The sequence below is a fragment of the Natrix helvetica genome (genome assembly GCF_964273705.1).
Source record: "Natrix helvetica genome assembly, chromosome: 1".
NCBI lineage: Eukaryota > Metazoa > Chordata > Lepidosauria > Squamata > Natricidae > Natrix > Natrix helvetica.
In genome coordinates, this window is record NC_138548.1 from 18,381,192 (window position 1) to 18,402,918 (window position 21,727).

The 21,727-nt window shown below is 44.8% G+C and overlaps 1 protein-coding gene across 1 annotated transcript in view; it reads right to left on the reverse strand.

The window, feature by feature from the left end:
• Positions 1–21,727, reverse strand: part of YJEFN3 (YjeF N-terminal domain containing 3) — a 40,568-nt gene that overhangs the window by 6,306 nt on the left and 12,535 nt on the right. Inside the window, exons 2-4 of the mRNA XM_081960185.1 lie at positions 21,499–21,607; positions 15,499–15,609; positions 11,625–11,738 (exon numbers count right to left, since the gene is read on the reverse strand). Of these exons, the coding sequence (XP_081816311.1) occupies positions 11,625–11,738; positions 15,499–15,609; positions 21,499–21,607 (334 nt within the window). The remainder of the gene's footprint in view (positions 1–11,624; positions 11,739–15,498; positions 15,610–21,498; positions 21,608–21,727) is intronic.

Here is a 21,727-nt window from a genome sequence, read left to right on the forward strand (position 1 = left end):
ACTTGACCAAATGCATCCACAAAGGGCAGGAAATATTCATTCATCTCTGAATGAAAAGAACACCTGTGATTCCTGATTATCTAGGATCGTTCTGTGTCTACTGTTTTTCAACTTTGGCAACTTTAAGATGTATAGACTTCAATTCCCAGAATTCCCCAGCCAGCTGGCTGGGGAATTCTGGGAATTGAAGTCTATACATCTTAAAGTTGCCCAGGTTGAGAAACACGGATGTAGATCCTTCATATTACTTAGCTCAAACAGCCTCACATGCGGAAAAACCTGGTCGTTGTCCTCTGCTTCAAACTCTTGGAGGAAAATTGGACATAAATCTAATGAACAGGGAAATGCATAATAACCAAACTAGCTTGTCAATGAGTGAAACCAGTGTGTTAGATTAAATGGCATAGATATTTAGCAGAAGCTCTCTTTGGATAAGAGGAAAAACAGAGCAAATGTTTTGCATGGCCCTCGTCTTATTTTTGCCATTAGAGGTTTCAGTTGTAAGCTTTTCCTGAAGATTTTGTATTCTCACAAAACGTTTTGTTTTTCACTTGACTTCTGGGTGGCTTCTATACCGCAAGATTGACGAAAAGAACTTCCATTTCATGAGGTGAAGTCAAATTGCAAAGCCAAAACCTTTCAAAAAATTATTTCCTCCCCCTCCCCCTTCTCTGCCTCTATCCATATTGAAATTAGGGAAACTTTAGAATCCAGCAATCATTTAGAGGATAATGCTTTTGGAAAGCTTCAACCGAAAGCCAGGCCAAACCCATTTCTCCTGAAGTTTCTTTCCAAGAAGGCAGTAGCAGCAGCATCTGTATTAGAAAACGTGATCCGAAGAAGCTGGTTGGACTCTGATTTGTTTGAAAGATGAAATAGAAGCATTGAGTTGAAAGCCGCATAAAATTGTTGGTTTGTTTAGAAAATGTATAGCACTTCCCACTCACTCTAAGTGACTCTGGGAAGCTTACAAAAAATAAAATCCCAGTATACAACCATAAAAACAATAACCTGCCATCCCGAGGTGGCAGAGGTGGCGCAGTGGTTAGAGTGCAGTACTGCAGGCTACTTCAGCTGACTGCTAGATGAAGTTCGGCAGTTCAAATCTCACCAGGCTGAGTGTTGACTCAGCCTTCCATCCTTCTGAGGTGGGTAAAATGAGGACCCAGATTGTTGGGGGCAATAGGCTGACTCTAGAAACCGCTTACAGAGGGCTGTAAAAGCACTATGAAACGGTATATAAGTCTAAGTGCTAGTGCTATCCCCATGGTGACAGCAGTCAATCAAACAAGCCACTTGATGGGCTCCATCCCACTCTGGGTTACCCATTGTTATGGATGTAACCCTAGGCTTGGCTTGGCAATGTATATAAGCTATGATTGTAACAAATGTATCTGTTACTTTAAATGTTCAAGAGATGTAATTGGTTTGTTACCTCAAGCAGCCATAAGAGGGAGCCAGAATGACTGTTAGCTCTCTGTTTGTTAGACGCTAATCGGTGTATTGTGAGGTATTGTGGTTTGCTACTGTTAGCTGTTTCATTTGCTAGACTGACTATTTGATAACTGCATGACTGAACCGTGTATGACTTGGACTGTAAATTGAACTCTGAATACCTCTATATTTCCACATAGTAAACTACTATATTTTATACTATTCAGTGTCCCTGTATGCTGGTTTGTGCGTGTTCTTGCCTACCACTCTCACTACACTTCTCTGCACACTTGCTCTCCTAACGGGGAGCTTACTTAATACCCAGGCAAAAATTTTCAACAGAGTGCCATATTTGCACAGAGATACAGAGAAATGATAAGGATTTCCTTAGCCCTTTTTGGTGGTTTTTGATGCATAATAAAATTTTAGGCCCTATCTAAATGGACATGATTTTACCAATTATTGCAAACAATCAATAAGCATCAGAAAAAAAACAATAGCTTGCAAAATAATATATAAGAGAATGAATGGAATGTTTATAACATAGATATATATCTGTGTCAGTGGTGAAATCTAATTTTTTTTACTACCAGGTCTGTGGGTGTGGCTTGTTGGGCGTGGCTTGTTGGGGGTGTCATGTGACTGGGTGTGGGTGGCTATAGTCATGTAACCGGGGGATCAAAAGACAGAAACTCACAATGTCCTGCTGGATCAGGGTTGGACTAGGTGACCTCCAGGTCCCTTCCAGTCCTGGATTATCCTCTGAAGCTAGTGCCAGGATTGTAGTCCTTCCTCCCTTTCCTTTTTCCCTCCTTCCCTCCCTCCATCCCTCCCTCCCTTTCTCTTTCTTTCTTTCTTTCTTTCTTTCTTTCTTTCTTTCTCAGCACCCCCCCCCCCCCCGTTTTTGACCTAGCAGGCCTCAGAGAAGCCTGCTGGGAGCAAAAACGGACCTCCGCCACCCCCCGTTTTTGGCCTAGCAGGCTGCTGGGAGCAAAAACGGACCCCACCCCACCCCCTTGTTTCCCGAGAACCTGTAGTAAAAAAAATGCTTTAAAAGTTTTTTTTTAAAAAAAAGTTCTGAAGCTCAGCTGTGCAACGTGCGATTTTCCTTTTTTCAGTATTTTTTACTACCGCTTCTGCGAACCAGTAGCATTTTTTACTACTGCTTCGGCCGAACCAGCCCGAACTCATAGCATTTCACCCCGATCTGTGTGTATTTTTTAAAAGGAAAAAAAAAACGTTTTAAACACATCAATCCAACATTAAAACTAAGAGTGAGTGGGCGGTCATATAAATTTTCTAAATATGTAAATGAAAATAAAAGTTAAGGGATAAATCATATAACTCACAAACGTATACAGGGAGATAGGCTCAGGTATCACAAATACCCCTTAAAAATGGATGTGTTTCGATTTTTCACTTTTCAGTAGCATAAATATTGACCGTGCTGCCTTAACCGCAGCGCAGAATAAAGGAATCAGTCAAGCTAACGTAATAACCCTGAATTAATAGCAGAAAGAGAAAAGATAAGAAAGCAACTGCTATACATCCTCAGGTCTGGATATCTCTCACAAAAGGCATCCATTTCTTCAAAGAATGCAGAGCAATTAACCAATTATCTACTGAGCAATAGAATACAAAGCTTACTCAGAGCAAAATAAGTCATGAAAATTCTCTACTGTTGCTAAAATCCCATACAATTTGTATAATATTCATTTGTTTCCAGTACATTCTTCCTCTTTTTATTGGTCCCATAAAATTCATGCGAAGTAGAGGCCTGCTAACATCAAGAAGGCTCTCTATAATGGTCCTTTCCCCACCAGATCTGGACCAATGATGACCTACAGTTAAGACCAACTTGGGCACAAAAATAACATGGTGTAAAATAGATATATGGAATTAAAATGATCTCCAAGTCAGAGATAATTCTACTATCAAGAAATATTGATAGAGGTCACTGGAGGTCACTGGAGACCCGTGTTAGGGCCATGGATGAGCCTAACTGACTACCCAGACCAGACTAACTGACTGCCCAGACCAGACTAAGACTAAGAACAGCTGGGCTTAAAAAGGCCACCTCCCATTCACTAAGGAACCCACATCTGTAACATCTGTAACTACATCTACTTTTAACCACCTTGGAATGTCCCCCATTTGCTCCACTTTGGGAATATTTGAACATTTCCCCCCCGCCCTCTTTCCAAGTACTATCTGGATACTAAAGCCTCCAGCTTTAGTATCCCATTAAGACCTTAGCCCTCCGGCTATTGACTTTTACTACCTGCACCCTTACCCAATTGGGCTTTAATATTCTATCAATTTATTCAAGGTTAGACCTGCTCCGCCTGCGGGAGGCCCCTCTCTCGCAGGTATGGCCCTTGGCTCTTACAAGGGCCTGCCTTGATGACGGGTTTGTGAACCCCGAGAGGTGGAAGAAACGGAAGCTGAGGGGATTTTTAGTCAAATGTTTTACATTGTTTTTAGGGGGTTCCAGGGAGGGGGGGTGGGTGGGTCAGACCAGGAGCGATGTGAGAGCCGGGCCTCCAGGTGTGGTCGCGAACAGAAGGGGCGGAAGGGAGGAGGAGGGGCAGATACGAGGACAGCTTAAGAACCTACAGTCGGTTGGGAGACCGTGGTTGCTGGTTACACTCGGTCGCTTGTACCAACCCCCGCGTTCTAGGTGGTCAAGAGTTACAGACCCAAGGCCTGAGGCTGCTGTTATGCAATGCGAGGTCCGTTGTTAACAAGGCCCCCCTCATTCACGATCTAATTTTAGAGGGGGAGCCGGACCTCGCGGGAATAACGGAGACCTGGTTGGGCCACGAGGGAGGTCTTCCCCTCGTCGAAATGTGCCCACCAGGCTACCGAGCATTTCACCAGCCCCGGGCCCAGGGAAGGGGCGGTGGGGTGGCAGCAATTATTCGGGAGGACTTAGAGCCGAGGGAGTCTACTGTGCCACAGACGTCCGGATGTGAATCCCTTGTTGTGAAATGGGGGCCTGGGAGACAGTTGGGCCTGCTGATAGTATACCTGGCTCCTCGCTATACATCAGCGGCCCTGCCTGAACTCCTCGAGCTGATCGCATCGGTGGCGGTTGAGACCCCCAAACTTTTAGTGATGGGGAATTTTAACCTGCCATCGATGGGAGAAGCATCAGAGGGGGTTTGGGAGTTCATAGCTTCCATGACAGCCATGGACCTGACTCAAATGATTCAGGGCCCGACACACGAGGGAGGACACACTCTGGACCTTGTTTTTGTCTCTGGCCAGTGGCTGAGTGATCTGGGAGGAGGGGACTTAACCATCACTCCCCTGTCATGGTCAGATCACTCACTCCTCCGTCTTGACTTCCCTGGTGCTACCTCCCGCTGCGGGGAGGCGGAACCGGAAAGTTCCAGATGGTTCCGCCCCAGGCGCCTGATGGAACCTGATAGGTTCCAGACGGAGCTTGGGCCACCTCCTGTAACCTTGACCCGCCCCCGGGTAGAGGACCTGGTAGTTGCGTGGAATAATGCAACTACCGGGGCCTTGAACCGGGTGGCGCCTTTGCGGCCTCTCCGGCGGCAACGATCCACCCTAGCCCCTTGGTTTACCGAGGAGCTAAGGGTGATGAAGTGCCGCAAGAGACGTCTAGAGAGTCGTTGGAGTCATTTAAGGACGTACCTTGTGGCATTGAGAGTGGCCAAACGCCAATATTGTGCCACTCTCATTGCATCCGCGGAGAACCGCCCTGCCGCCCTGTTTCGGGTGTCCCGCTCCCTCTTGTTTCAGAGGCCGCGGGAGGCCCCCCTACAGGGCAGGGCAGAGGAATTTGGTAAATATCTGCAGGATAAAATCGCTCAAATCCGGAGAGATTGGGTTCCTGTCAGTGATCCAATGGAGACGTCCATGGCGAGTCTTGAGGTATCGATCTGGGAGGAGTTTGACTTGGTTGCCATCGAGGATTTGGACAGATTGCGTGGACGACTGCGACCCACCACATGTTTATTGGACCCGTGCCCCTCCTGGCTTGTACTGGCATCCTGGGAGGTTACACGAGACTGGCTCCTGGGCCTAGTGAATGCTTCGCTGAGCGAGGGGTCTCTCCCGGCCGCCTTGAAAGAGGCGGTGGTGAGACCCTTGCTCAAGAAGCCTTCTCTGGACCCTTTGGAGCTGGCCAATTATCGTCCTGTCTCCAACCTTCCCTTTTTGGCGAAGGTTGTAGAGAGTGTGGTGGCCTACCAGTTTCCACGACATCTGGAGGAAAATGATTATCTAGACCCGCGCCAGTCCGGCTTCCGCCCCGGTCACAGCACGGAGACGGCCTTGGTCGCGTTGGTGGATGATCTCTGGAGGGCCAGAGACAGAGGTTGTTCCTCTATCCTGGTCCTATTAGACCTCTCGGCGGCTTTTGATACCATCGACCATGGTATCCTGCTGCGCCGGCTGGAGGGGCTGGGGGTCCGGGGCACCATTTTGCGGTGGTTCGGCTCCTACCTTTCTGACCGGACGCAGCGTGTGTTGGCAGGAGAAGAGAGGTTGACCCTACGCCCCCTTACTTGTGGGGTGCCACAGGGGTTGGTCCTCTCGCCACTCCTCTTCAATACATATATGAAGCCGCTGGGTGAGATCATCCGTGGTTTCGGGGTGGGATACCATCTGTACGCTGATGATACTCAGCTGTACTTTTCCACCCCGAACCACCCCAACGAGGCCATCGAAGTGATGTCCCGGTGTGTGGAAGCCGTATGGATCTGGATGGATGACAACCGACTCAAGCTCAACCCCTCCAAGACGGAGTGGCTGTGGGTACCAGCTCCCCGGTTCAGCCAATTAATTCCATCATTGGCCATTGGGGGCATTCAACTTGCCCCCGTGGAGCGGGCGCGCAATTTGGGCGTCCTCCTGGATGCCCGGCTGTCCATGGATGACCATGTGACAGCCGTGGCAAGGGGGGCGTTCCACCAGGTTCGCCTGGTGCGTCAATTGCGCCCCCTACTGGACCGGGACGCCTTACGCACAGTCACTCATGTGCTGGTGACGTCTCGCTTGGACTACTGTAACGCTGTCTACATGGGGCTTCCCTTGAAATGCACCCGGAGGCTACAGTTGGTCCAGAACGCAGCCGCGCGGGTAATTATGGGGAGTACTAGGTACTCCCATGTGACACCGTTCCTGCGCGAGCTGCACTGGCTTCCTGTGGTCTATCGGGTGCGTTTCAAGGTTTTGATAACAATCTTTAAAGCGCTCCATGGCTCAGGACCTAGTTACTTGCGGGATCGTATTCTGCCCCATACATCCCTGCGACCAATCCGCTCGCACAGAGAGGGCCTCCTCCAGGTGCCGTCCACAAGACAGTGTCGGGGGGCGGCGCCTAGGAGTAGAGCCTTCTCTGTGGCGGGCCCAGCCCTGTGGAATGACCTCCCCCCGGATATTAGGAATACCTCTGACCTCCGCTCCTTTCGTATTAAGCTTAAGACCCACCTATTCCAAGCAGCTGGCCTGGCTCAACTTTGATCTAACCATATCGCTCCTGACGGGCTTTTACTGGGTATTTTAATTATATTTAATTATCTAGGGGTTTTTAAAGACTGTATTTTAATTGTTTTATTTATCAGCCGACCTCCTCCTTGTGTATGTCTCGGTATATGTCTCTGTTATATGTTTGTTTTGTCCATATTTATTTCATATGTTTCATTGTACGCCGCCCCGAGTCCTTCGGGAGAGGGTGCGGCTAAGAAATAAATATTTATTATTATTATTATTATTATTATTATTATTATTATTATTATTATTATTCAACTTTAAGAAGAATTAGGTATATATCATTAGATCATGCTACAGAATCATTATAGGTCGTCCTCATTTAGCAACTACAATTGGCACTGGCCACTCGATCATTAAGCAAAGGACTCACAAAGAGAATCACAACTGTGCTTAATGTCTATTTCAATTTCAATTTCAATTTATTTGTGCTTCTAGACCGCCCCCTCTCCCAGAAGGGACTCGGGGCGGTGTACAGTCCATATAGAATATCACAAAAATACAATAAAAAAAAATTAAATATGTACAGTTTGGAGGAGGTTAAAATGCAATTAAAAGAACTGTACAAAACTGAATAAATATAATTTTTTTAGAATCCCTAAAACAAACTATAGATTATATTCTCAGTCATCCAGGTCATAGGCAGTGGTGGCATTCATTTTTTTTTTACTACCAATTCTGCTTGGTGGGCGTGATGTGGCTTGGTGGGCGTGGCAGGGGAAGGTTACTGCAAAATCCCCATTCCCTCCCAATCAGCTGGGACTGGGAGACAGAGAATAGATGGAATAGAATAGGTGATATTTACCGGTTCTCCAAACTACTCAAAGTTTCTGCTACCAGTTCTCCAGAACTGGTCAGAACTTGCTGAGTACCACCTCTGGAACTCATAGGATGTCTAAAAGGTCCTTTTTCAAAAGGCAACAGGCAACTGCTTCAAGAGCTCTCAGGGAGACTGCTAACAACTAGATGACTGCAAAGAAATATGATCTTTCCAAGCCCCTCTCCATCTTGACAGAACTAATCCAGAAGTGGGTTGCTCCTGGTTTAGCCCGGTTCGGCCGAATTGGTAGTAGAATTCAGGTCTGGGTCGCAGAACCGGCAGAGACCCAGGCCTGCCATGCCCCCGAACCACTTCTGTTAGATATTAGCATAAACCGCTGTAAGTCTCCACTCAGGTCCGCCACTAGGGCGGGAACAAGGGGTTGTTCTGATTGGACGGGAGGTGTACCCGATTCCTATAAAAGGGGAGCTACTCGACCCCAAGTCAAGCTGGATCACTACTACTACTAAATAAAGAGCTGTTGTTGTCACTATCGTCTGGAGTCTGTTCTCTCGTTGCCCGGATCTAACAACTTCCTTCACTGCTGCTGGGCTGTGGCAGGTCCAGAGTCCTTCTGGCAAGCTGAAGGGAATTTTCGGCGGCCCCCAGACATCCACCATTGCTGGGAAGCGGCTGGCTGGCAAAGAAACCTCCCAGCCACTCCTCTTTGAGAGCCACTTTGCAAAGCGGCTCTCAGAGGCAGCAGCTGGCCACAAGCTGGCAAAAAGTCTTCTGGTATCGCACCATGTTCTTTGCACATGTGCACCCTTTGGACTTGCAAGGGGTGCGCATGTACAAAGAACAAGGCAGCAACATTGGAGTACTTTTCATCGGGCTGCGGACAGCCGAAGATTTGTGGTTTTTTTCACCGGCATCTCCTCTGTTCACCGTAGAACGGTGTGAGCAGAAGGGGAGACAGGCCCTCTAGCATGCCCCCCCTCTTCCCGGGTGATGAGAGCGACCGCCATTAGGCATTATCAGAAATATTAAAGCCTTTTTCTAATTCCTCAAAAACATTTGCAACTGCCTTTGCTAAGAAAGTAATTCAAATATAATCCAAGCATGTATAATTTAAATCACAGGCCACATATCCCATCCCTCGCCTGCCCAGCCCCCCCCCCCCAAAAGACCGCCAAAGTTCTGCCAGCTTATCATTGTTAATAGGGTAAAATGATATGCTTATTAAATGTAGAGAAAGAAATGTTGAGAATGATTTAATCGGATGACTTACTGGGAACCCAGAATAATCATAATAACTAGATTATCTGTGTTTATCCTTTAATACTTCTAAAACTAATTCTGGAGATGAAAGCTAAGCGTTCTCTTGAAATCCCTTTTCAAGTATTTCTTCCATATTGCCATTTCAGAGTGTGCTCTGCACTATAGATTCAATGATGCAGAAATATGCATCGAAACATTAACGATGGCATCATACGTATGATTGCACTGAGGTGGGCACTATACTTTGGGGAAATCAAATATGTGCAATCAGCGCTAAAATATAACCAAAACACTCTCGAGTCAAGCTCAAATTCAAATCACATGAAAACTGTAGACAGAGGTGGTATGGGACTCCCTGACTGGGAGCTTTATTATAAAGCAGCAGCGTTAACATGGATCAGGGACTGGATTAATTTAAAAAATAAAAGAGTATTAACACTAAAGGGCCACGATATGCATACGGGATGACATTTCTTCTTATGGGAGGAGGGAAAAAAGAAAGAAAAATATTTTCATAGACACCACATTAGAGATGCACTGATACAGGTCTGGAGTAAAATTAGGGAAAAACACGACATGAAAATACTGACATGGCTTTCCACTATGGAAGCCAGGACACATCCCAATATACTAGATCTATCTAAAATGGTTAGATACAGAGAAATTTTAGACATTCAGAGGAATCTGAAAACAAATCAGGAATTAAAGGAGCAAAATATAAATATAGATTGGTGGCCATATCTTCAATTACAATCGAGGTACAAAAAAGATATAAAAGAATATGGAATCTTTACAGAATTACAACAAATAGATATAATTTTAACAGGCCCGAAAGATAAATTTATAATAAAAATGTACAAATATTTATTAGAAATAACATTGGAAGAAGAAGTAGTTAAAGGATGCATGATAGTGTGGGCCAAAAATTTTGGACACAATATATAGTAGATCTAGTGGATTGGGAAAGAATTTGGAAAACAAATGATAAATTAACAAGATCAGTAGCATACAAAGAAAACATGTACAAAATGTTCTATCGTTGGCATTTACCACCAATGAGATTGCCCAAAGTGTATGTGAACATGAATCCAATCTGCTGGAAGTGCAAAAAAATGCGAGGGACTTTCTATCATATATGGTGGACTTGTCCGGAAACCCAAAAGTATTGGATTAAAATTTGGAAATGGATACAACAAATTACAGAGGAACAAACAGAATATAAACCGGAACTCTTTCTGCTGGCAATAACCAAGGGGAACTATAGAAAGAAAATTAAATACAGACTAATACACCTGTATGACTACAGCCAGAACAACGTTTGCCCAATGTTGGAAACAAAGTAATATTCCCCCAGATGAATTAGTGATTCAGAAAATTCTAGGTTGCGCAGAAATGGACAAGTTCACATTAAATTTAAAGGACAAAGAAGAATCTGAATACTATGAAATTTGGGACAATTGGTATAAATGGTTGCAGGAATAACAGGAATAAAGTTAATTCAGCCAAGAAACAATAGAGAAATGTATAGAACTGTGGATGAATGTATATAAATATAGAAGTGATATAAGATTGATATATACAGGCATGATGACACAACAATGTTAATGTGATAATTGTAAGATGTTATAGAGGGGAAAAAACAGTGAACATTTGATCAATAAAAAAGAAAACTGTAGACAGAAGTGGAAATGATGGCTTAGGATATATAACTAAGACAATGAGCTCCTACTATACACAGAAAGAGGGAAACGTTCTGTACCTCCCCAATCTGGTGCTCTTCAATGTCTTACTTGCGTAGCTTTCACCTACAGAAGGGGTGTCCAAACTTGGGAACTTTAAGACTTGTGGACTTCAACTCCCAAAATTCCCCAGCCAGCATGGCTGGCCGGGGAATTCTGGGAGTTGAAAGTTCCCAAGTTTGGACACCCCTGACCTACAGGATTATGGGAACTGTAGGCAAACACATCCAGACGACAAAAGCTGGTGAGATATCCATCCTTCCTAACCTCCTTCTAAACAGAAGGGTAGCTAACTACTGTTCTGTTGAAAAAGAGATCTAGATCATTTCATAGGTAGTCCTTGACTTTTGTCACTTGTCAATTGTGGGGCCCACAATTGAGCCCCACATTTTTGTTGCTGAGCAAGACAATTATTAACTGAGTTTTGTCCCGTTTTACGACCTTTCTTGCCGCACTTCACTTGTTCAGTGAATCGCTGCAGTTGTTAAGTTAGTAAAACGGTTGCTAAGTGAATCTGGCTTCCCCATGGACTTCGCTTGTCAGGTCTCGAAAGGTGATCGTGTGATCACGGCACATTGCAACGGTCATAAATATGAGCCAGTTGCCAAACATCCGAATTTTGATCACATCACCCCCAGCGATGCTGGCATAGTGGTGTGAAAAATAGTCATACGTCGCCTTTGTGCATTGCTGTTGTAACTCTGAATGATCCCTAAACAAATTATTGTAAGTGGAAGACTTCCTTGCTGAGATGCTAAAATGTAAGTCTCTGCCTGCATAGTTCTGAAGGTGGGATGGAAACATTAATACGTGTGAAAGCTGGAAATAAAAGGATTTTTACTGTAATCGGCTTCCTTCCCTAAATGCGATTAAGCATCTCGACTTACCTCTGCTGGCAGGTAGGAAAGGAAAGGAATGTCGATCTTTTCACACTGCGTGGTGAAATCTCTGTAGAGAGGATTAGACGACTTTTTGGGGTAAAATATGGTCGGCTCATATTCCTGGAACAGAAAACAGGAGATGACTGCAGGTAAGCATCAAGGGCAATCACTTCCCTCATTATAACCACAGCTAATGGGACTGTATTTAATCCCAGAAATCATTCAAATTAAATTTCAAGAAGCAGGACATGGAAGGCAACATAGGTGAGGAAATAATGAAAGAAGAGTTACAAACTGCTATTGGGAAATTCCTCATGAGATTTTCTTGATGAATTATGAGGTTAATTAACTGGATAGCAATTCAAAGCAGCTTTGTAAGAAATCCTGGACATTATGCTCACTCCAGGAGTTGAAACTTCTAAGAAATTTAGGATATTTTCAAGGTTCAGGATGCTATTGTTTTCAGCAGTCCTCTGTAAGGGTACCCGAATTACAAAACATAATGAGTCAGAATCCTGTCCTTGAGAAAGCATCAAGATTTCAGTTAAGTAATCAGAAAATTGAAATCCACTCTAGTTTGGCAAAAGTTTGTACAAATGTATTTGACCATATCTATTCAGACATGGAACGGTGAGAAACTGGATTGACAGATTTCAAATATCAAAGACATTTAGTGCTCCCAAAAAAGAAATTCATTCTCTCTAGGTTGTCTGAAAGAGATATAATAACTGTTTATCTATCAACAAAGCCTTGTGTTGATGGATGAGTTTATCAATACTCTGATGATAGAAATGTACAGTATATTAATAATGCCAGCCCAGGTAGGTGGTAGTATATAAATCAGGGTATCTCAACCTTAGCAAGTTTAGGACTAGTGGACATCAAGAATTTCAGCATTCCTTAGTTAGCCATGATGGCTAGGGTATTCTGGGAGTTGAATTCTATTTGTTTTAAAGTGTTGAAAGAAATGTCCTTCCGGGTTCAGTTCCAAGTGGGGAAAAAGACATTGGAAAAGGAAGGGTGCTTGGAAAGATGGTTTTAATGGTGGACAGGATCACATGGCTTGAGCTCCTGAACAGAAAAGGGGGGGGTCACATGCATCCAGATGTTGGGTGAAGAAGAAAAGAGAGAGCGAGATGCTGAAAGTTCCTGGTTTTATGCCCTCTCTGGCCTTTGATCTTGTATTCTGATTGGTTGTCAGACTCCTATGGAGCCATGCAGGGGCAAGTCTGTAGGCTATGTTTGAGTCCAGGTTTGATTGAGCATTGCTTCTTCCAGGTGCCCTGTGGTGAGATGGGTAAAGATGGGTACTATCATGCCGTAATCCCATCACCTGGGGTTTAAGGGAGGGATCTTTGTTATGTACAATAGACTGGCTCAGGCCTTTTAATGGCCCATTGACAAAAGTGGGGGGCTACTAAGAATAAATCTGTTTCCTGCCTAAAAACATGTTCCTCCATTTCTTGTCCAGGGAAATATAATATTCTGCCTTGTTCAATATTTCCCAGGATATTTCATTTTTCTAGGAGAGGGGGTGGGTTTTAACTTCCTACAAAAGTAACCAAGGTTGGGAAACACTGATCTAAATGGTAATCTCCAGGGGTGGGCTTCAAAAATTCCACCAATGGGTTCTCTGCCAGGTTGCTGGCTGGGCGTGGCCATGCTGGCCGTGGCCTAGTCGACCTCCTACACCATGGCGAGGGGGGGGGTTCCCCCTTCCCCAGGCTCCGGAGGCTTTCCTCGAGCCTTTGCAAGGGCGAAAACTGCCTCCCCCGGGCTCCGGAGGCCTCCCAGAGGAACTTCCAGGAGGCCCGTTTTTCCTCCTCCCCAAGCTTTTTGGATGCAAAGTAAGTGCATGGGCCATGCACTTACCTCGCATCCAAAACAGGCCGCATGGAGACTCATGGGAGGAGAGGGGGCGGGGGGGCAGGGCCAGCCAGGGGTGGGAACCGGCCATAACGTTAGCTATGGGTTTTCCCGAACCCGGGCGAACCTGTAGCAGCCCACCTCTGGTAATCTCATAAATGTAAGCAGGGTAAGGTTTAGTTAATACTTGGAGGAAGAGTAGTGAGAGGGGATCACAGCAAAAACAAATTTTACTTTGATACTATTTTACATTGGTTTCTGTGTGTATTTTTTTTTCTTTGTGTCACATTAAAAAATTTGTAATTGGTGGCATGGGAGAGGTTCAGAAGGTCATTTCCAGGACTTTTATCAGTTACATAAGACTCTGAACATCTCATGTTAGTTTAATCCAATGATCAGAAATCTCTGTGATCGATTCTGAAATATATCTGGGTCCTTAATGCAGAGAAGAAGACCTCTTAGCCTCAGAAAATAAGATTTTGTAAAGACATTTAAAGCTAGGATGTTGGTGATGTGCTTCAGAAATGCTGTAATCCCAATTTTGTAAAGCTGTCCATTTAAGATATATTTTTAAATCTTGTGCAGGATGGCAGGAACATTTGTTTAATACTTGTCCTTATTAAACAAATCCAATTTTGCACTTCTGGAGTTACTCAATGTATGGGAACACAACGATCTTTTCAATTGCCAAATCACCGAATTATGTGATACAATTCTTGTGGAGCCCTGAAGCTCCAAAGATGTGCCAATATGACATCTCAAATAAAATGGAGCTTTAAGGAATTGCTGGCCGCGGAGTCTTTTTTTGTTGGGGGAGTGGGGGGTGTTACTTGGAACCCTGACATCTTGGCTTAATAGCAACTGTACAAATGTAGTTTTTAAGGAAAAATATATACGATTAAAATGAATGTATCATGTTTGGTGGCCCTGAATACAGAATATGGATACCAAGATAGTAGCAATCCTGCTAATGGGTGAGAAATGTTTGCCATTGGGCAAGTTACAAAGTTTGCTATAGCAGTTCAGAAAGCCTTGGACAAGTTTTCTCGGTGGCATTGTTGCCTTTAAGGCAGATATCTGGAGATAAAGGATTTTGGAGGGAGTCTTGATTGGAAAAATCTGCATTTAAAAAGCTCAAGTTAGTGGGGCAGAAACTTGGCCAAGGGAACCGTTTGCAAATAGTCTACAAAGGGGATAGCCAATCTATCAATTCCCTGAGTTTGTGCAAGGCAAAATGTCAGAGTTTGTTCATAGATCAGAATAGACATGGCAACAGGTCAGCCAATGGGGACTGTTTGGAAACTAAAAACAGTATTTGCTGTGCGAGCAACAAGGAGACAGGGCGTAGCTTAGCCCTGTAGCTCTGAGTCTGTGCAGAGTTCAAAATTAGTCTGCTGCTCTGAACTGAAACTAAAACTGTTCTCTCCTCTAATTGTGTTTTGCTTGTATTTACTACCACGTTGGAAAACTTGCTTTTGGTATTGTACTTCAGGTGTTATATTATATATATAAAGAGAAGTTAATGAATCCTGCTGAATCAGTTACCTGTGTATGCTTTCTGGATGTGATTGCTGCTGCAAACTCTGACACAAGACTTATGCTCTTTGGCATCAGCCATTCATTCACTGGTCTACTGATGAAAGAACCAGGCTAGAAACCAGGAGACTGTGAGTTCTAGTACCACCTCAGGCAAGAAATCTATCTGGCTGCCTTTGAGCCAATCACAAGGAGACTGTGAATTCCAGTCCTGCCTTGGGCATGAAAGCCGGTTGGGTGACTTTGGGCCAATCACCAGGAGACTGTGAGTTCTAGTTCTGTCTTAGGCATGAAAACCAACTGGATGACCTTGGCCAATCACTCTCTTTCAGACCCACCTTGCAGGGTAGTTGTCAGGAGGACAGTATTAGGTCTGTTCATCGGACTTTGAGTTTTTTATAAATATAGTAAAGGCAAGATATAAATGATCCAAAGGTGGCCCAACCCCCACAGCATTCAGAGTTAGTTAGATACTTACAAATACACGCAAATGCCGGGCACATGCCAGGCCGATGGCCCCATTCTGTTCACAACCACAGATCACCAATAGTGTCGGCTGCTTCTTTGAGAGAGACTGCCTGGGGAAAACCTGTAACAAAAAATATCTAGCAAGTGAACGTGGAAAAGCAAAAAATGAATAAATAAGATTGTTCAGGTTTACGGTGTTGCTAAAAATAAAGCTTAGATCAGGAAGAAAGCAGAATTCCAACACAGTTCCCAGCACACAAACTACACAATATATTTCTTCAACTTAGCGGATGAAAGAAGTTCATGAAATTGATAAAAAGTCTCCCGGCGTCGTTGGGAATCAGGAAGTATAACAAATTGAAATAGGCAATTAAATAAATGATGATACCCAGCTTTACAGTCTCCAGTCCTGGCTAAACAGATGATGCTATTGCAGGGGTGAAATGCTACCGGTTTGGGCCAGTTCATCTGAACCGGTAGTAAAAAATGCTAAAAAAAAGTTTTTAAAAAGTTCCGACAATCGCGCAGCACAGTTGATTGTCACCCAGCTGGTCGTCGGAATTTTTTTTTTTTACTTTTTAAAGTAAAAAAGTGAACAGGTAGTTAAAAATGCTTTAAAAAGTTTTTTTTAAAAAGCTGGCCGTGCCCACGCAGTCACATGACCCACCAAGCCACGCCTAGCCACGCCCACATAACCGGTAGGGGGAGGAAATTGAATTTCACCACTGTGCTTTTGCAATGCTGACTGGATACCAGGTAATCCTCAACTTATAACCATTCATTTATTGACCATTTGAAGTTACAATGGCACTAAAAAAAAGTGACTTATGACTGTTTTTCACACTGAACAACCATTGCAGCCTCCGTGCAGTTACGTGAATAAAATTCGGATGCTTGGCTTGACTTACGACCACAACCGAGCCCCACATTTCGGTTGCCAAGTGAGACGTTTGTTACATTTGTTTTGCCCCCATTTTACAACCTTCCTTGCCACAGTTGTTAAGTGAATCACTGCAGTTGTGAAGTTACTAACAGTGACTCTTGCTTCCCTATTGACTTTGCTTGTCAGAGGGTCGCAAAAAGTGACCGCGTGACCCTGGGACTCGGCAAACATCATAAATAAATGCCAGCTGCCAAGCGACTGGATTTTGATCACATGACCACGTTGCAACAGTCGTAAGAATGAAAAATAGTAATTCGTCACTTTCTTCAATGGGGTTGTGACTCTGAATGGTCACTAAATGAATGATTGTAAGTAGAGGACTACCTGCAGCAGTTTCCCAATACATCTCCCCCCCGCCCTGAAAAAAGGTTACAGGGATGAAGTCCAGCCATTTTTTTTCTGATTTTTTAAAACAGATTTGTGTAGTGATGTTGTCTTCCCTTCCCTTCCATTGGTTTCCCAACCGCTGACCTAAATATTTGTACTTTGCAATGGACATTGAGCGCTGTGGGGTTGCAGCTAAATATCTGCTTAAATCATGTCATCTATATTATTTTTTATTGGTCTCATGACTGTCTTCCTAGAAATCATGCTCCAAATATCTCAATTTGTCTTGCTGTGTGTTGCAATCCACGGGAGCTATTCATGCTTAAATTGAGTTGGCTTCTGTTGCGGATATGTAAACTGACAATTTTGCCAATGCTACGTATCCTCCAATTTCGTTCTCCCAGTTTCTATGTCCCGTGCAGGGGGGGGGGGGGGAGAAGCATCGCCATTCTCTAAGGCTACAGATTTCCCTGCCTCTCCCTCCAAAATCCAATAACCCCTACTTTGCTAGGCTTCAAGAGATGATTAAAAACAGAGGTTTTAAAAAGTCCTTTAAGTTAGAGACGGCGCCTTCTTTTGGATTGGCTGCATTATGATTTTACTTTTAATGATTACTGATGGCTATAAACATTCTTCGCAGTGTTTTGTGCTTCAGATTGTAACCTACTGAAAGTCTCTATATTGCAGTAGGTTAAACAAGCAGACATACGAAGGGGCAGGGCCTTCATCTCATTGCTGTGACCCACATCTTGCCTTTTTGGACCACTACTCCTAAAGAGGAAAATCCCGCAACAGTTACGTTTGAAAATGGGGTAGATCAACCTAGAGCCGTGATGGTGAACCTAAGGCACATGTGCTGGAAGTGGCACACAGAGACATCTCTCTGAGCACACCAGCCGTCGCCTGTTGCTCTTCTGGGTTCTGGCGTGCTGGTCTTTGCATGCATGGAAGCACCGGAAATCAGAAGAGCAGCGGGTGACCGAGCTTCCGGTTTCTGACGCGCACATGGAACTCACCAGCTGGTTTTCGTACGCGCAGGAGCGCCGGAAATTGGGAAACCAGAGCTGAGCTTCTGGTTTCCAGCACATACATGCGCGCCAGCCAGCCAGTTTTTCCACGCACGTGTGCGCCAGAAACTGGAAGACCAGGTGACCAGTGCGCATGCATGCACTGGAAACTGGAAGCTCAGCTTCCCGGCATGCATATGTGTGCTGGGGAGCTGTTCTTCCAGTTTCTGGTGCTCCTGCCTGCATGCACCAGTGAACTGCTCTTCCAGATTCCGGCGGGTGCCCTCCCGTTTCGGTGCCAAAAAAGTTCGCCAATACAGGTCTAGGGTAGTGTTTCTGCAACTTGTCAATGCCAAGCTGCGGAATTCTGGGAGTTGACGTCCACATGTCTTAAAAGTTGCTAAATTTGAGGAAGGACTAGTCTAGGAATTACCAATGCGTCTCTGTGACAGCAGTGGTTGGGTGTGGTTTGGGATTTAGTTGATCGCTTCAAGCCCTCTCACTTCTAGTCATGTGACCAAAAATAGTAAATGCAGCCTAAACCTTGCTTTCCCGGTGAACCAGGGGTCGGTTCCTGCCAGATCTAACCTCTTCTATAGAAGAGGTTCCACAAATCTACAGTGCCGTTTAGAACCGGTTCCAGCTCTCTACCCCCTGCCCGTCTGCACATCATCAAGATGAAGAGCGAGAGGGGGAATTCTGGGAGTTGAAGTCCACAAATCTTAAAGCTGTTAAGTTGGAACACCCCTGGGTTTTTTTTTCTAAAGGGTTAGGGGTGCAAGATCTTGTAACTTGACAGCTTTAAGACTTGCATGCTTCAAATGCCAGAGTTTCTGAGCCAACATTTTGGTTGCTAAGCAAGAGCGTTGTTAAGTGAGTTTCACCACATTTTACAAGTTGGCCACTCCCACCCGGTCACATGGTCAGCAAGCCATGCCCACCCAGTCACATGGCCAGCAAGCCACTCCCACAAAGCAGGCCACACCTACCGGAGGTTCTAAAACATTTTGAAACCCACCACTGCGGTGAACATACATTGCACAAGCACACACTACACTGATGCTACACCTGCCTTGATTAGATCCTCACATACAGGCAAGGTGTATGCATAAACCTTGATTAGATCCTAGAAAGAAAAGTGTAGGCACACGATTGCACCAGCTTTCTCATGCAGGGGAAACTGGAGTCACCTCTTTATGGCTGCGGCCACCACTGCTGCTAAAAGGTTCAGAAAAAATTCAAGAAGCCTGTTTTGTGCACCTGTTTTAGAATCTCTATTAGTCATTGAAAATCCTTTTTAATGTGTTCTTTGTTTGCTTTATGAAATTGAGGAAAATGCAGTTGCAGTCTGTGTTTCCTCCAGTCCCCAGATTATTTTTAGAACATTTTATCCAAGGGGATAAGGAACATGGCACAGAGCAAACTTTTGCAAGGGAACATAGATTCAGAACTAGGAGGATACACAGGTTGCCCTCAACTTACAACCACTTGTTTTGTGGTCATTCAATGTTACAACAGCATTTTTTTAAAAAAGTGACTTACAACCCGTTTTCACGCTGACAACCACTGCGGCATTCCCATAGACTTGTGATCAAAATTTGGGCGCTGGGTCAGGGGTGGGCTTCAAAAATTCTCTGCCCCGTTGCTGTGTGGGTGTGACCATGCTGGGCATGGCCTAGCTGGCCTCCTGCACCACAGCGGGGAGGGGGGGGTGTTGCCCTTCCCAGGCTCCAGAGGCTTTCTTTGAGTGTCTAGAAAGGCGAAAATTGCTTCCCCCGGGCTCCGGAGACTCTCCGGAGGCCGGAAACAGACCTGTTTCTGGACTTCCGGAATATCCAGTAGGCCTGCTTTCTCCCCTCCCCAAGTCTCCACGGGGGGCCTGCAATTACCTGGCATGATGAACGGGCCGCGACAGCAGAAGTGGTTCCTCCCGGTTTGGACCAGTTTGGACGAGTAGGTAGTAATTCAGCTGGCCATGCCCCCGAACCGGTTCTATCGGCAGCACCATTGGTGCTGCTATCTTGTTTTTTTGCTTCTGTGCATGCGCAGAAGCTTTTTTTACCTACTGCACAAGCATGCATGTGCGTGCGCAAATTGCACACATGCCCAAAGCACATCCCTGAGTGAATTGACAGTAGAAGAAGCCGGACCCCACCCCTGGAGACTCCTGGGAGGGGCGGGGTGGGAGGGGTCAGCCAGGGGTGGCATTTGGGAGGTCGCCGAACTGGGCAGAATCCTAGCTAGAGGATTCCCCGAACCCATGCAAATTCCCAGCAGCCCACTTCTGCGCTGGGAAATGGCATGTATGTACAATGGTTGTATCCTGGAGATATGATTGTTATTGGCAACGTTCCCAGACAACTTCCAACCAGCAAAGTCAACGGGGGAAGACTTATTTGCTTAATGATCTCATGATTTACTTAACAATTACTGTGATTCATTTAACAACCTTGGCAAAAAAAAAAGGTTGTAAAATCAGGCACAGCTTTCTTAACAACCGCCTTGCTTGGCAATAGAAATTCTGGCCCCAACGGTGTTTGTGTAAGTCAAGCTCTACCTATAAAGAAGTAAAAATTGATATCCACAGAAAAATCCAAATATTCTGTTTTATCTGCATGCAGTCACTTTTTTTCTTCAACCTAACACTATTTCCTCAATGACCCTGACCTGAAATCACTGTTGCTGTTTCCTTGATCGGTGCTTCTCAATCTTACCTCCCCCTTAAAATATGTGGACTTCAGCTTCCAGGAAGGAAGTTGACCGGCTGGCTGGGGAATTCTGAGGGTTGAAGTCAACCCATCTTATAGTTTCTGAAGTAGGGAAAGTCTGACTTAGATCCAGCTGATCAGCTATACGTACTGCCAGGGCAGCCAACTGAGATTCCTTGAAGCAGTTTCTTGATAATGAGGTTCCTTACATTGTATTTACAATACAATACAATAGCAGAGTTGGAAAGGACCTTGGAAGTCTTCTAGTCCAACCCCCTGCCTAGGCAGGAAACCCTATGCTGTTTCAGACAAATGGCTATCCAACATCTTCTTAAAGACTTCCAGTGTTGGGGCATTCACAACTTCTGGAGGCAAGCTGTTCCACTGATTAATTGTTCTAACTGCCAGGAAGTTTCTCCTCAGTTCTAAGTTGCTTCTCTCCTTGATTAGTTTCCACCCATTGCTTCTTGTTCTACCCTCAGGTGCCTTGGAGAATAGTTTGATTCCCTCTTCTTTGTGGCAACCCCTGAGATAATGGAACACTGCTATCATGTCTCCCCTAGTCCTTCTTTCTATTAAACTAGACATACCCAGTTCCTGCAACCCTTCTTCATATATTTTAGTCTCCAGTCCCCTAGTCATCTTTGTTGCTCTTCTCTGCACTCTTTCCAGAGTCTCCACATCTTTTCTACATCGTGGAAACTGAATGCAGTATTCCAAGTGTGGCCTTACCAAGGCATCATAAAGTGGTATTAATCCTTCACGTGATCTTGATTCTATCCCTCTGTTTATGCAGCCTAGAACTGTGTTGGGTTTTTTGGCAGCTGCTGCACACTGCTGGCTCATATTTAAATGGTTGTCCACTAGGACTCCAAGGTCCCTTTCACAGTTACTACTGTTGAGCAAGGTACCACCTATTCTGTACCTGTACATTTCGTTTTTGTTGCCTAAATGTAGAAACTTACTCTTCCAGATTTGATAATCTGGAAAACTTTCATTGGCTATCGGGGATGCTATGAACTCACCTTGGTCACTGCCATGGCAGATGCATGACCCCAGATCTCAATTAATTGCTGATGGCCAAATTTAAACTCTTCCAGCAGCTCCTTCTCAATAGCTGTGGCTTCCGCTCTGCTGCAGAAGAAAGAAGGGTAGGGGGAATGACAGTTACATTTCTCGACATGCAAGTGAAAATTCCACTTGCATATTGTTTCAAAAGCTGGGCTGTAATCAAAGCGCTGATGAATTTCCTAC